The 14,325-nt window shown below is 66.5% G+C and overlaps 5 protein-coding genes across 5 annotated transcripts; 2 read left to right on the top strand and 3 right to left on the bottom strand.

The window, feature by feature from the left end:
* Positions 1-68: 68 nt before the first annotated feature.
* Positions 69-1,538, top strand: PFL1_05052 (uncharacterized protein; the record flags this gene model as incomplete). Its single annotated transcript, XM_007882581.1, has 1 exon — positions 69-1,538. One exon carries the CDS (start codon positions 69-71, stop codon positions 1,536-1,538), a length of 1,470 nt encoding a protein of 489 aa, XP_007880772.1.
* Positions 1,539-1,833: 295 nt separating this feature from the next.
* Positions 1,834-3,501, bottom strand: PFL1_05051 (uncharacterized protein; the record flags this gene model as incomplete). The annotated part of the gene is made up of 2 exons (XM_007882580.1): positions 1,834-2,313; positions 2,413-3,501. The coding sequence occupies 2 exons, from the start codon at positions 3,499-3,501 to the stop codon at positions 1,834-1,836; spliced, it is 1,569 nt and encodes a 522-aa protein (XP_007880771.1).
* A 242-nt stretch (positions 3,502-3,743) lies between these two features.
* PFL1_05050 (uncharacterized protein) lies at positions 3,744-5,195 on the top strand (the record flags this gene model as incomplete). Its single annotated transcript, XM_007882579.1, has 1 exon — positions 3,744-5,195. One exon carries the CDS (start codon positions 3,744-3,746, stop codon positions 5,193-5,195), a length of 1,452 nt encoding a protein of 483 aa, XP_007880770.1.
* A 142-nt stretch (positions 5,196-5,337) lies between these two features.
* Positions 5,338-7,589, bottom strand: PFL1_05049 (uncharacterized protein; the record flags this gene model as incomplete). Its single annotated transcript, XM_007882578.1, has 5 exons — positions 5,338-5,491; positions 5,656-6,099; positions 6,217-6,622; positions 6,778-7,470; positions 7,577-7,589. 5 exons carry the CDS (start codon positions 7,587-7,589, stop codon positions 5,338-5,340), a joined length of 1,710 nt encoding a protein of 569 aa, XP_007880769.1.
* A 1,280-nt stretch (positions 7,590-8,869) lies between these two features.
* Positions 8,870-13,433, bottom strand: PFL1_05048 (uncharacterized protein; the record flags this gene model as incomplete). Its single annotated transcript, XM_007882577.1, has 2 exons — positions 8,870-11,668; positions 11,763-13,433. 2 exons carry the CDS (start codon positions 13,431-13,433, stop codon positions 8,870-8,872), a joined length of 4,470 nt encoding a protein of 1,489 aa, XP_007880768.1.
* Between the last annotated feature and the right edge of the window lie 892 nt (positions 13,434-14,325).

Below are 14,325 nucleotides of genomic sequence, written 5' to 3'. Positions count from 1 at the left end.
CGCCCCTACCGTTCGTTTCCCTTCTCCGCCCGCCCGCCCTCCCCCCCCCCCCCCCCCCCCCGCCAGACATGTCGTCGTCGCTCTTTTTCGGCTACCCGCAGCTGGCCGTGATCCCCGGCGCGGGCCTCCTGGGCCTGGGCGCCTACTGCTTCTCGACGGTGGTGCCGCTGTGGTGCTTCGCCTGGCTGGGCCCGGTGATCCGACGGATGTGCCCGGACGGCTTCACTCTGGCCGAGTACATCCGCCGCCGGTTCGGGTGGCCGGTGGGCGTGCTGTCGGCCGTCATCTTTGTCGGCTTCATGTTCTGCTTTATGCTCGTCGAGCTCAACACCTACGGCGCCACGGTGCAGCTGCTGGGCGGCGTCAACCCGACCGTGGCGGCGCTGATTGTGGCGCTGACGACGACCATCTACACGGCCTACGGCGGCTTCAAGGCCTCGCTGTATACGGATAACGTCAACGGCGTCGTCATCATCGCGTTCGTGATTATGGCGTGCGTCGCCGTCGGCGTCAAGCTCGACCTGGACCCGGCGCGCATCGAGAGCTCGCAGCTGCTGGGCTCGCACAAGCTGGCCGGCGAGCTGTGGTACATTCTGCCGGCGGCCGTCATCTTTTCGCAGATGTTCAACCAGGGCTTCTGGCAGCGCGCCTTTGCGTCCAAGGACGACCGCACCCTCTACGTCTCGGTGGCGCTGGCCACGCCCGTGCTGTACGCCATCTGCTTCCTGGTCGGCATGGCCGGTCCGCTGGCGTGGTGGGCGGGCCTGTTCGACGGCCCGACGGCCGAAGACGACGGCTCCTACACCTTCTTCTACATCCTCGCCACGCTGCCCAACTGGGTCCAGGGCATCGTGCTGGTGCTGGCGGGCTGCCTGACGTCGTCGGCCTACGACACGTTCCAGTCGGCGCAGATCTCGACAATCCAGAACGACGTCTTCCTCGGCCGCCTCAACATCTGGTGGTGCCGCGCCATCCTCGTCGCCATCAACGTGCCCGCCGTCGCCATGGCCGTGCTCAACGTCGACATCCTCCAGGTCTTTCTCGTCGCCGACCTGGCCGCCATCGCGTGCATCCCGGCCTTTCTGCTGGGCCTCGTGCGCCCGCTCAACTTCCTCAACGGCTTCGACGCCTTTTTCGGCGCCGTCGGCGGCTTCTTCACCGTCTTTGTCTTTGGCACCGTCTTTTACGACGGAGATGCGGGCAAGGGCATCGCGCTCCTCGCCCTGCCCGAGGGCCTGTACGTGACCGACTACTCGGTGCTCGGCGCCTTTTTCGCCGCTCCGCTCGGCTCGGTCGGCTTCACGTTCGTCGCGTGCGGCCTGCGCGCCCTCGTCACCTACGTCCACTGCCGCCGCACCGGCCAGCCGTTCCGCGTGTTTGAGCAGCGCGACTTCAACACGGCCGAATTCGCCCTGCCCGAGGACCGTCCCGCCGGATGGGCCGGCTTCCACGGCAGCGGCAACCCCAACGACGGCCGCAAGCTCGAAAACGGCGACCTCCTCGCACGCTCCGAGTCGGCTGGCTCGAGCAAGAAGTAGTTGGTGCGCCGTCGCCTCCTCGCGCCCGCTTGCCCGCCTGCTCGCTTGGCCGCGCGTCTTATCTCCAGGCCGTCCCACCTCCCAGCCACATCTGCTCCATCTCTCTCCTCTTCTTTGAACGTACTCGATCTCAACCGGATCCAGCGACGTAGAACTCCCTCCCCTCCTTTCGCCTCAATCTTCGCTTCATCAACGGAGGACCCGCCGCGCGACGCACCGCGGCCGGCTTCTCACCTGTTACGGCTCGACCCTGCTTTTCATCTTTATCGCCTCGTCTCAGCGGCCTGCGCTGCTCTCAATCCAAGAGTCCCAGCTCCCTCTGCTGCCGCCTGACCTGCAACGCCTCGTCGAGCATCCTCTGCGTCTGTCTCCGCTCTTGCAGCACCTCTGGGTCCACCTCTGCCTCGTCGTCGCCCTCGTCATCGTCATCGCCGCCGTCATCATGCTCGGCTCCGGCGTCGGCGTCGACGGCACGGGACGAGGTGGCAAGGATGGCCTGGACGCCCCGCTTTGTGCCCATGTTGCGCGACGACGACGTGAGGCCGAGCACCAGATCGGCATCCTCGTCGTCGTCGTCGTCGTCGTCGTGGCCTTCGTCTATCTTGCCATTCTGGTCGTCTCGTGATGTCCGACCGAGTGTCGGTCTCCGCTTGGCGGTGTCGGTGGTGGCGGGCTGACCGTGGAACCGTGCGCCGATGAAAGAAGGTAGGTCGGTGTCATAGTCGACTTTGGATGCGGGCTTTTTGGTCGTCTTTGGCGTCTGCGACGACTGTGACTGTAATGGCGGCGGCGGCGGCGGTGGGGCAGCCGATGAAGGGGAGCCGGAACGCGGGGGACGTTCGTAGATGGTGAGCGAGTCGAGGAGCTGGGCGACTTGGTCCTTTGCCGCTTTGCGCGCGTCGCTCGGCGCTGCTGGTGCCGTTGCAGGGCACATGGCGTCGGACGACTTCGGCGGGGGAGCGACAACGACGCCGGCCTGCGCTCGATCCTGAAGTGGCCCTTTGCCCTGCTGCTCCTGCTGCTGTGGGACGGCCTCCTCTGGCCGCGCGAGGAGTCTCTGCATCTCGCCGCTCTCTTCGAGATCTTCGAGCAGTTCAATCTCCCTCCAGGCGTCCTGGTCCATGAGCCTCTCGAAGCGGCCTCCCTGATCGCCGGTAGCGTTGCCCGCGGCATTCAGATCGGGACCGGCTGCGATCTCGCCTCGATCTTTGAGGACCCACTGCCGGACCCACTGGGATCGCTTCCAGCATCTTTGCGAGCAGAATGTCTGTCGATCGCCGGGATCCTCGGCAGTGTTGCGGCTGACTGTCCTCGACTTGAGCGAGATGCGATACTGCGCGGGTCTGGCGCTGGCGGTGTTGCTGCTGCTGCTGCTGCTGCTGCTGCCGACCCTTGAAGAGCCCTTGGCTGATGCCGCTGTCGCTGCGGGTGCGGCGTTGTCGCACGAGGGGTAAGGGCAGGAGCCGGCGAGGTACCGTTCGTCGAGGACGTTTAGCCAGGACGAGGGCGAGAGAAAGGTGAGTGCGCGCTTGAGCGTCTCGCGGCTGACGCCCCTGCCCGCTCCGGTGTGGGCCGGGTGGAACGAGGCGGGGAGGTTGATGAGTTTCTCGGACCACTCGAGGGTGAGGCGCTGCCTTTGCTGGTTGCCCAGGATCGAGGTGGCGAGCAGCTGTACGTCGGTGGGCTGGATCGAGGCGGTGAGGGTGGATGCGAGGTGACCGGCGCGCTGCTGGTTGCGCAGCTGCTGGGGCGTTGTGAAGCTGTAGGACGAAGACGAGGGCGAGGGCGACGAGGGGGCGGGGTGGGGCTGCCGCTGCTGCTGCTGTCGAAGCAGTTCCGAGGCCGAGAGTTGTACCTTGAGCGACGAGACTGAGCCGGGCAGGCGTGTTGGGTGGCCTGGCTGCTGTGCCGTCGACGGCTTGCTTGCGGTGGCGGAGGCGGTGGCGGGCGTGCGGGAGGTCATTGTGGCATGGCGGTGGTGGTGGTGGTGGTGGTCGAGAGGCAAAGAGACGTGGGAGAGGGATGTATGTCTGCTGCTCAGTCGCGCCCTTTGGTTCGGCCGTCGCGCATTGAAGCGGCGTAGAAGAAACCCCAAAAATCCGAGGTGGAGGCGGGCGGTGGGTTGGTTGCCTCTTTGACACCGCCACCACCACCACCACCACCATCATCAACCTCCCTCCTTTTCTTCTTCAGCCGCCGCCCACCATGCCCTTTGCGCAGCTCGTAATCGGCTCGCCGGGCTCCGGCAAGTCGACCTACTGCAACGGCCTCTCGCACTTCCTCCCGCTCCTCTCGCGCCCCTGCTCCATCATCAACCTCGACCCGGCCAACGACTCGCTGCCCTACCCGTGCGCCATCGACATCAACCACCTCATCTCGGTGCGCGACGTCATGGCCGAGCTGCACCTGGGCCCCAACGCCGCCATGCTCTACTGCATCGAGTACCTCGAAACCAACCTCGACTGGCTCATCGACCGACTCGGCGACGTCATGAGCCACCAGAGGCAGGGCCGTCTCGTCCACACCGAGCCCACCAGCCACGACACCGCCACGACGACGACGACGACGACGACGACGACGACGCACACCACCATCGACCCCGTTCCCGCCGGATCCGAGTACCTCGTCTTTGATCTGCCGGGGCAGGTCGAGCTGTCGACCAACCACCCGTCGCTGCGGCGCATCCTCGGCGTCCTGGAAAAGCAGCTCCAGCTCCGCTTCGTCGCCGTACACATGACCGACGCCACCCACATCACCGACCCGTCGCGCTACGTCTCCCTCCTCCTCCTCGCCCTCCGCGCCATGCTCGCCCTCGAACTGCCCCACGTAAACGTCCTCTCCAAGGTCGACCTCCTCGGACAGCACAGCCGCAGCATCGGCGGACTCGATCCCGTCGCTCGACGCCCTGGCCAGGAAGGCGACGACGATGACGGCAGCGATGCGGGCACCACAGGGATGCAGGGCGGTCTGTCGGGCGACCTCGCCTTCAACCTCGACTTTTACACACAGGTCCAAGACCTCTCGTACCTCTACGACCTCCTCTTGCGCCCCTCGTCGTCGGGCTCGAGGAGAAGACGCGGGCCCTCCTCTGACGATAACGACGACGACGACGACGAAGAGGAAGAGCCGCCGCTCCGGCGCGACGCGCGATTCGCCGAGCTTAACCGGACCATCTGCGAGCTGGTCGAGGATTTCGGGCTGGTGCAGTTCGAGACGCTGGCCGTCGAGGATCGGCGGAGCATGTTCCGGCTGCTCCAGGTGCTCGACAAGGCCGTCGGCTACGTCTACGTCGGGCAGGGGGAAGAACCCTTCCCCGACGACGACGACGACGACGGTGGCGAGGGCGACGAGGAGAGGGGAGGGAGGTACGAGTCGGGATCGGCGGCTGCCACGGCCGGGCTGGCGCTGTGGAAGCAGGGCGCATCGGCGCGCGCCCTCTTCTCGACGGCGGATCGAGGCGATCCGCTCGGATGGGGCGATGCGCTCGAGGTGCAGGAGAGGTACGTCGACCACCGACACCTCTACGACGCCCACGAGCGCAAGCGCGACGACGAGGCGAGGGACAAGCTGTGGGAGCGCAGGGTGTGGGACGAGGTCAACAAGGTGTCAAGGCAGTCGTCGTCGTCGCACGACAACAAGGGCCAGCAGCCGCAGTAGGATGCGCATCGGTCCGCAGTTGCAGGCATTCCCCGGTTTCAACGCCACCCCATCGGCCCACGGCTGGCGCGCCCAGCCTCTTTCCACCTTGCTGCCGTGCCGCTGCTCGCAGGCTCGCGCGCTGGGCCGCTCTTCCTGCAAGCTACGCCAGCAGCTCGTCGAGCCCGAATCCGGCAAGACCCTTGCGACTGCGGTTGATGCGTCGACCCAGCAGCCAGGCCGCCACTGATGCGGTGCTCAGCATGCCCAGAGCCCGCAGCACGACGGCGACCACCAGCGCCCTCCTCACTGCCGAGCTGCGCGGCAGGCGTGCGCAAAGAGCCAAAGGGGAGGGGGATCGAAAGAAGGAGGAGGACAGGATCGTCAGTCTACCCGTACGGCATACGCAAGGCGGCCACGGCCAATCCGGAAGCGACGCTCGACGAGGCAGGAGGAGGGAGGCCACATAGCGTGCACGCACTAAAAAGCACCGAGGGCCATTCCGCTCCAGTTTGCCTTGCGCTCTGCGGGCGTACCGACGCTGGCCGTCCAGCCGCGCACGACGGATCGGTAGCGGTAGCCAAACACCCAGATCCAAAAGTTGACGTCCGGGTACGAGAAGCGCGGGAAGGTCGACGAGAGGCTGGGCGCCAGCGCGTGCGCCTGCGGCGGCGGGTTGAGGTGGAACTCGTCGCGGATCCGCGTCAGGATCCGGTTGAGGTTGGTCGTATTCAGCGGCTCAGACAGGAGCGTCTGCAGTGTCGTCGGCAGCGCCTCGCGTCCTGCACCCGCTCCCGGCGCCGGCGGTGGCGCAGATCGAGGCGAAGAGGGAAGCGAGACAAACGGCGTCGTTGCGCCCGTCGAGGCCGGCCTCGAATCGAGCGTGGTGTCGGATCGGTAGGTCGTCATGTGCGAAAGCAGATCGCTGCGCGTCGAAGAAAGAGTACGGAGAGAGGTGAGAGCAGAAGAAAGCAATGGTCCCGGCAAGATGTCAGGAGGCGGGCAAAGGCACTGCCGCCATCACGGTGCTGCAACCACTCACAGCGTCATGCCCAACGTCAACCCCCACAGCCTCAGCTCGGGTCGGTCGGGCGACTCGTACTCGGCCTGGGCGATCTTGGCGCCCGCCTGTCCGTCGTGCTGGGCGCGGCTGTTGTAGCCCTGGGCCTCGGCGCGCGCCAGCTCTTCTTCCTCCTCGTCGTACTCGGCCACGGCGACGGGCTCGTTGGGCAGCAGCACGCATTTAAAGTCCATCTTGCCCACCAGGGCGCGCAGCATCCATCGCACCAGCGGGCTCTTTGGCGCCAGCCGGCTCGAGATGTCGACGCTCTCGGTACCCCACTTTGGCGAGGGCGTGTAGAGGAGCGAGAGCGGGATCCAGTGCGCCGACGCCACCTCGGACGGCTGCAGGTCCGGCAGCGGCGAAAAGGGCGACGTCTGCACAAAGACTGCGGGGCGACGATGAGGGGGAGGGGGGGAGGAGGGAGGGAGGGGGGAGGAGGGGGAGGAGAGGGCCACGATGGTGCAAATAACGACAGGTCAGCGGTGCGCCCGAGATTGTGAGCCATCTGCGTGCCTCGCGTCCTCGTCCGCCGCCACTCACCGTACGGGCTGAGAACCATGAGCAGCCTCTTTCCCAGGCTCGTCGTAATCTCGCGGTCGTCGAGCTGGCCGACGCACTGGAACTCCTTTTCGGCCAGGTCGATGCCCACCTCTTCCCACGTCTCCCGCATGGCCGTGTACAGGCCGTTTTCGTCGCCCTCTTCCCTGCGGCCGCCGGGGAAGGCGACGTGGGCGGACCACTTGTCGCTGATCCGGGCGGCGCGCTTGATGTAGAGCACCTCGGGCGTGCCGCGCTGCACCCAGGGCTGCGAAAAGAAGCCGTTGAGCGTGGTCAGCAGGTCGGGCGACGAGGTGCTGCCTGGACCGATGCTGCTGCTGCTGCTGCCGGCGGCGTGGACGTCGGCGGTGGTCGCTGCTGACATCGAGAGGTCCTCTGAGGCACCGGGGGCGAGCGAGGCCTGGCTGACGTGGATGCCGCTCTGCCCTAGCGCGTCGGTCGCGGCGCTGGCTGAGAGGTCGGCCGAGGCGGCGGGCTGGAAGGCCTGCTGGGCTTCCGGATCGCGCTCGTGCTGCTGTGCGAGGAAGCGCTCGTCTTCGAGCGAGGGCCTGACGCGGACGAGGATGGCGACGCTGGCTCTCCGCGGCTGGGTCGGTGGGCTGGCTATCGTGCGCGGCGGGATGCGCGAGATGCGGGCGAGGGCGTGCGAGAGGTGCGCCAAAATGGCGGGGTTGGCTGGAGGGAGTCGCGCGCAGACGAGGGCGGGAAAGGGCAGTAGAGGATGATATCGATCGTCAGTGGATCGATCGCATCCCTGGTCGGCGCCGATAGCGGCACTCACACTGGACCGCCATGGTGGAAGGGGTGCGATGGCTGTACGCTGCGACGAGGCTCGGCGGCAGCGGGCGGCGGAGGATACGAGGCGGCGTCTGCGGCGGGACGGGTGGGAGCCTGGCAGAGGCCAAGAAAGCGGTGGTCGGGTTGATGGTCTGGACGGCAAAGGGCCGCCACCTGCAAGCGCCGAGGTACGCTATGGCTCCCGCGGTCTGACGCCTCGGCGAGATCCGGGGCTAGGTCGGCGAGGGTCGTGGGCGATAGGCACAGGGAGACAGAAGGTTGCGTAGCGCAGCTTCAGCAAGCCAGCGAAAAGATAGCGTAAGAGCAGTGACGGGCTATCGATGGCAGCTAATGGTGGTAATGGTGGCGTCCCGATATGTCTGCGCCGAAGGAATAGTGTGGCCGAGGGATGGTGAGATGTGAGAAGTGCGGAGAGCGGAGAGAAGGCGCGAAGGCGCGAAGGAGTCAGCGTGGTGGCTTGGATTGAATCCGTGCGCACGCCGCCCCCCGGGCCTGCTTGCTGGGCTGGCCGGTCGATAGCCGGAGTGCGGTGCGGTGTGGTGCGGTGCGGTGCGGTTTCGGCTGCAGCCCAGTCGAGCAAAGGCGCGCACCCTCGGCCAACCCGAGCGACGGCGGACAGTCCGCGACCCGTCGGAGCAGCCCCGATAGCCGCAGCCGGAAGCGCCGGTTCACGGGCCACCCCTCACTCGGCGTGGTGCGGCTCGCATCGAGCGGCCTTCGTCAGGTTGCCCTGCTCCCTCCCCGACGCGATTCCTGGCCACCCTCGGCCCCACCTCTCCGTCCAGCGCTCCAAGCCCACCACTCCCGACAGCCCCCAGCATGGCAACCTTTGATCAGAGCAACGACGAGGAGCGAGAGCGCGATGCAGCCACTCATGTCCATCTCGATCGCGGTCCCCTTGTGTGTGTGACGACGTCTTCATTCGGTACCGGCCAAGACTATGAAGCAAGTTCGAAAAGCAAGGTGATGATCAAAAGCAAAACGACACAGTGAAGGCGAATAGAGGCCGCGGGGGAGCGAGATTGAAAGGAGGGAGCAGGATCCGGGTCGAGTCGAGGCGGAACGGGATGAGGGCAAGGGCCGTTTGGGAACAAGTACACGTGTGGTTGGATACAGTCATGCTTCGAGGGTCGGGTCGCCAGGAGGCCCGGTGATGGCCAAAGCAAGTGGATAGGTAGGAGGGGTCGCGGGCAAGAGGATGGACGTGGGAGCGACGAGGAACGGTGGACCAGCACCTTGTCCTCGTGCCCCAGCAGATCGTACTGGCGGCGGTCGATCAGATGTAGTAGGCGGCCGAGCTCGTCTTGGCCCGCAGGCCGACGGGCTCCTCGTCCTTCTCATCGACGAGGAACCTCGTCCTGCTCGACTCGACTCGCGGCGTAGCCTTGAGGGCGAGGAGCTCGTTCTCGATCGTCATCCGAGGCTTACGCCTCCGACCCGCTCCCCTCGCGGAGGGGTTCGCGGCGGCCGAGGGTGACGAAGGCGGCGGCGGAAGTGGGCTCGGCTGCTGCTGGTGCGACCAGAGGCTGGAAACGGGCGTCGACGACGAAGAAACCTTAGTTGGCGAGCCGGGCATCACGCCCAGTCCAATCGTCGAGGGCGGGCGGTTGTACGTGTGCGCGCCATAGTACGGCTGATCCTTGCCGCTGCGCGGGAGCGTCGAGTAGTCGCGGCCGCCACCGCCGCCGCCACCGTAGCGCGGCGACGAGGTCGATTCGGGGCTGTCAAACGGCGCGCCCCCAGCGAACCGCGAGCGACTGGACTCGAACTGCGTCGAAAACTTCGTCGGCGAAGCCACCGGCTGCACCTCGCCGAGCGGTCGAGACCGCACGGGCGAAGGGAGCTCGCCGTCCTGCATCGGAGGCGTGATGTTAGCGAAGCCACCGCTGCCGACAACGCCGCCGCCGCCGGCGCCCCCGCTCGAGGAGGCCAGCTTGTGGATCAGGTCCGCCTGCGCCTTGAGGCGGCTCTTCCAGCTGGCCACGCTCTTCTCGAGATCCGACATGATGGCGCGCTGCGACTGGATGACGGCGTTGAGCCGCTCAATCTCCTCGCGCTCGGCGCGGTGGTGCGACGAAGAGGCAGACGACGACTTGGCCGAGTCCATGCCGTCGAAGATGGCCTTGTAGCCGAGCACCGAGGACCGGTGGCCCGCCGGCGCTCCGCTGTTGCCCGTGAAGACGTCGTCCTCCGACGCTGGCTGGTACCGACGGTACTCGCGCACCGAGCCGCCCCGATGGAGGCCGGTGGCGCCAGGAAGCGCCGCGTCGCTACCGGTGCGGAGTCGCGAGACGCCGTAGCCCTTCAACGGCGAGGAAGGCGTCGAACGAGCACCGGCGGCCGGGCTCGACATTATCGGGACGGGCAGAGGCCTGCTGGTGCGAGCCGAGGCCTCGGAAGGCTTGGCCCTCTCGGCCTCGAGCTGAGCCTGCAGCTTTGCCACCTGGCTCTTGCTGCCCTCCAGCTCCATCTGCACTTCGGCCAGCTTGGACTCGGTGCGGCTGGATCGCGTCTGCGCCGCCTCGGCGTCGCTGAGCGCCGTTCGCAGTTGCGACACCTGGTCGGCGAGGTCCTGGTTCTGCGCCTGAGCGATGCTGAGCGCCGCTTCGAGGTCGTCGAGCTGCTGCGCGTGCGGTGCACCGCCCAGAGGGACGGGCAGCGGGCGCGATGAGCTTTGCTTCGCTTCGAGATCGGCGTTTTGCCTTTCGAGATCCAGCCTGGCCTCTTCGAGGTGTCGTTCGCGTTCAGCCAGGGCCTCCTCCTTCTCGCGCAACGACTCGGTTATTGTCCTCTGCCCGCCGTTGACGAGGTCCTGGAACTCGGCCTGGGGGTCATCGTCGCCAGTCTTGGCCTTGAGAGCCTGCAATTCCTCCCGCAAACGCTGTGCAGCGGCTCTTTCTTCGTCCTTCGCAGCAGTGGCAGCCTCGAGGCCAGTGCGAAGCTCCTCTGTCTCTGTCGTCTTTTGCTCCAGCCGCGCGTTGAGAGCCTCGATCTGCTGCTTCCAGCCGTCGTCGGCGTCGGCGCCACGACTTTGGGCGACAAGCTTGAGCAGGCGGTTGGCTTCCTGCTCCTCGAGCCACGCCCGCTTGTGCTCGCGTGCCAGCTCCTGCTCCTTGAGAGCGACCTTGCGCGCCTCGTCGCGGTCGGCCTTGAGCCGGTCGAAGGCCAGCTCGGCCTCGTCGAGCTCCTCCTCGTTCATGCGGATCACCTCCTCGAGTTCCTTCTCCTTGGCATCCCTCGAGGTCAGCTCGGCCTGGTGGGCGGCGACGAGCGCCTGGCGAGACTCGATCTGCTGCTGCAGCTGCTTGCGAAGCGCAGCCAGCTCGGCCTCGAGCTCAAACGGCTTGCTGCCGCTCAGGGTCGGCGTCGAGGAGAGCACGTCGAGCGAGGGGCTCTGCGAAATCAGGGCGCGACCCGAGAACGAGTGGATATCGCTCAGGCGGGGTCCGCGCCTCTCCATGCCGCTGAAGTTGCGCTTCCGCGGTGTGCCGTCGGCATTGGTCCCCGCCGCGGCGTCGCTCTCCCTGCGCTCTTGGGCCACGCTCTGGCTGGTGAGGATGAGGCGGGTGAGGTGGTCGATCTGGCCGCGCAGGTCGCCGCGCTTCTTTTCCATCTCCATCACCTCCTTCTGCGCCCGCTCACGCTCCTCGTTGAGCGCATCGAGCTTCTGCCTCGACTCTCTCGACGACGCGAGCGCATCCTCGTCCGCCTCGGCTGGCGCCTTGATCGCGGGCGTTCCGGCCTCGAGCTTCGCCCGAAGCGCATCGAGCTCCTTGCGGTACTTTTGCAGCAGCGCCTTGTCGTCCATGCTGGTGCCCTTCTTGGCGCTGGTGACGACCATCTTGCAGCGCTTGCCAAACTTGAGCGTCGACAGCGTCTCGACCGCGTGCTTGACGTCCGGGCTCAGCGTGCAGATGACGGCGATCCTGGCATTGCCCGAGAGCGACGTCTGGAGGATGCGGGTCAGCTTGGAATCGCGGTAGGGGATGTGCAGATCGCTCGACGAGGCGCCGAGCGCAGTCGGCTCGGTAAGCTTGGCGATGACGGTCCCCAGGGTGAGGAGCGACTTGTTGATCTGCGGGCGAGCGACGGGGAAAAGGAGGATATGAGGACGCTGTCAGCTGGTTCGCTCGCCGTAAGGGTGTGGCTGCATCTTCCGGAGCACTCACGAAGGCGCCCTCTTTCCTCCTCTCTACCTGGCTCGCAGCCCGTTCGGAGCCCGCGAGGTCGATCAAATTGAGCTGGCTGACTCGGACCTCGGCGCCGCCCTTCTTGCCCTCGCTGGCTCCTCCCTCGGCCTTTGCGCGGCTCTCGATTGTGACCTGGAACACGCAGTGGCTGCGCGAGCTCCTCTCGTTCCAGTCAGTGGCACCGACGTGCCTTGCCTCCTGGCCCTTCTGGATGAGGTCGAGGACAGTGGTGGGGTCGGTGACGATCTCTTCGCGCAGGCCCGTGATGACTACGCGGCTCGACTTTTGGTCCTCGACGATGCGCAGGGACGACGACTGCGAGCTGCCCGCCGAATGCGTCGAGCCTCCCTTGGTGGGCGATGCCGGACGCATCCCCTCGGTCACGCCGCCGGCGGCTCCGAGCGGGGCAAGGAGATCTTTGAGAGTCTCGTTGTAGATCTCGAGGTAGCTGACCCGGAGCAAGAACTCGCGGCCGGGCTCCTGCTCGATCGTCTTGAAGACCTGCTGCACCGCCCGCGGGATGACGCCCGGCTCGGCGTCGGTCCCGCTCATGGTGTGCGTTTTCCCGCTTCCTGTCTGGCCGTAGGCGAACACGGTGCCATTGTAGCCGTCCATGGCGGCCTTGACCACCGGGGCGATCTGTGAGTCGTACATGTCGTCGGTGGTGTCGTCGCCAAGCAGCAGCTTGTCAAACTGGAACTTGTAGGTCGACGATGAGGGGTTATCGTCGCCGAGGTCGGTCGTCGAAGCGGTCGCGGGCAGGGCCGCGTTGGCCGAAGAGGAGCCGGCGCGTTTGGAGAGGGACGGGTGGTGCTCGGTGGGGACGATCTGATTCTGCTGCTGGTCGAGGGACCAGATGGGCTCAGTTTGGTCGGCGGGGTCCGCCTCCTTGGATGGCCTCATGCGGACGCAGACGACAACATTCTGGCGGGGGGGTGCGCGGTCCAAGTCGCCGAGGCTGGACGACGAGGGCTTGAGGCTGAATACCTTGCGAGGGGTCGACTTTGCGCTGATTGAGAGCTTGGCCTTTTTGGGGGTGGTGGCGGAACTGCTGCTGCGCTTCTTTGGCGTGGCGGGTGCGCTGGTGGTTGGCGTGGGAGTGTCGTTGGAGGCGGAGCTGAGCATCGAGGATGTGCTCTCGCTCTCTGGGATGGGTGGTTGGGCGGCGCTCATCTTTGCCGGAAAGGCGGAGCGGGCCGCTGCGATGATGCCGAGCGACGAGCCCTGGCGCAGGGGCTTGGTACCGGCCGAAGCGGAGGCAGACGCAGCGGTTGATGCCCTTCGCTCCTTTGTTGGCTCCGGGAGGGGTGAGGGCTGCTGCGAGCGGGCAGAGTTGCTGTTGCTGCTGTCGTGTCTGTCGCTGTCGCTGGTGTCGTCGTTGTCGTCGTTGCCGCCGTCGCTGCCGTCGCCGCTTGAGGCGTGAGGTGCCGGGCCGTCGCTGGGGGATGGGTCGGCCGAGTCAATGGTCGTTGGGATGGTGGCGGATGTTGCAGGCGATGGCGCGGCGTTGTCCGTGGTGGCAGTGGCGGCGGTAGTGGTGGTGGGAGTGGTAGTGATGGTGGTGGTCGTGGTGGAGATGGGCCGTGTGAAGGGGCTGGCTGCGTTGGAGTCTGGGCGGGGCTGTGCCAGTCCGGCTCGAAAGAGAAACATTGGGTCGCGGGCGCCGGGCCGATGCCGCCACCAGAGTGCGTCGACGTGCGACAGAGACACGGGGGTGGGCGTCGGATGCTCCCGAAAGAGGCAGGTGGCCGGATGACAGGTGCAAACGAGCGGCGGTGATGTCGTCGGGCGAGCGCAGCAGCACGCTTTGAGCCCAATAATGTCGACGATGTGGGCGGAGTCGCAGCGCAGGCTTCGACGGACGATGCAGCGGCAGAGGGGCACGGCGATGGTGATGAAGCTGATGATGGAGGGGACGGAACGATATGCAGCGCGGGGCGTGGCGGCCAGCAAAGCTGTACTTGAGGCTTTGCCCGGCGGACTCAACATCCACCGTGCCGCGACAGCCAGAAGAGGCGTGGTGGGACCAGGCGCGGCCAGCCTGTTTGGAGCGGGCAGTTGCGGCTCCCTGATGAGAGGTAGGCAAGGCAAAGCATGGGCGGATGACGCAGGGTCCCCCGGTTTACGCTCGCTGTGCATGGCATGCTCGCGCGGTTGGACGCCGGCCGATGGGGGGCAGCAGACAGGCTAGGCAGGCTGACGGACGAGCGGGGAGAAGAAGTTGAGTCAATGTCTAGGTTACCACCAGGCCTGGCCTTGCTTGCAGCCGCTGCCGCCCAACGCACGCGTGCCGTGGGGGCGTGTTTCCTGCACGTGCCCATTCTTGCCTTTTCGGCCCACGCCTCTCTCCCTCTTGCTCGGTCCGTTGGCGTCCATCTGCCGTCATGCTTGAGCAGGATGAAGGCGGTGGTCGTCGCTTCAAGGCCTGGTCTCGGACAACAGCCACCTCGATGCTACGAGCGTCGTCCGGCAAGGCGTCCGGAACGCGGTGCTGGCCGACGCGTCCCCACAGGCCGGCCGGCGCGTCGCCGAAGGGCGTAGA

Source organism: Pseudozyma flocculosa, assembly GCF_000417875.1.
Source record: "Pseudozyma flocculosa PF-1 unplaced genomic scaffold scaffold00017, whole genome shotgun sequence".
Taxonomy (NCBI): Eukaryota; Fungi; Basidiomycota; class Ustilaginomycetes; order Ustilaginales; family Ustilaginaceae; genus Pseudozyma; species Pseudozyma flocculosa.
This window is presented reverse-complemented; position numbering and strand designations above follow the sequence as displayed.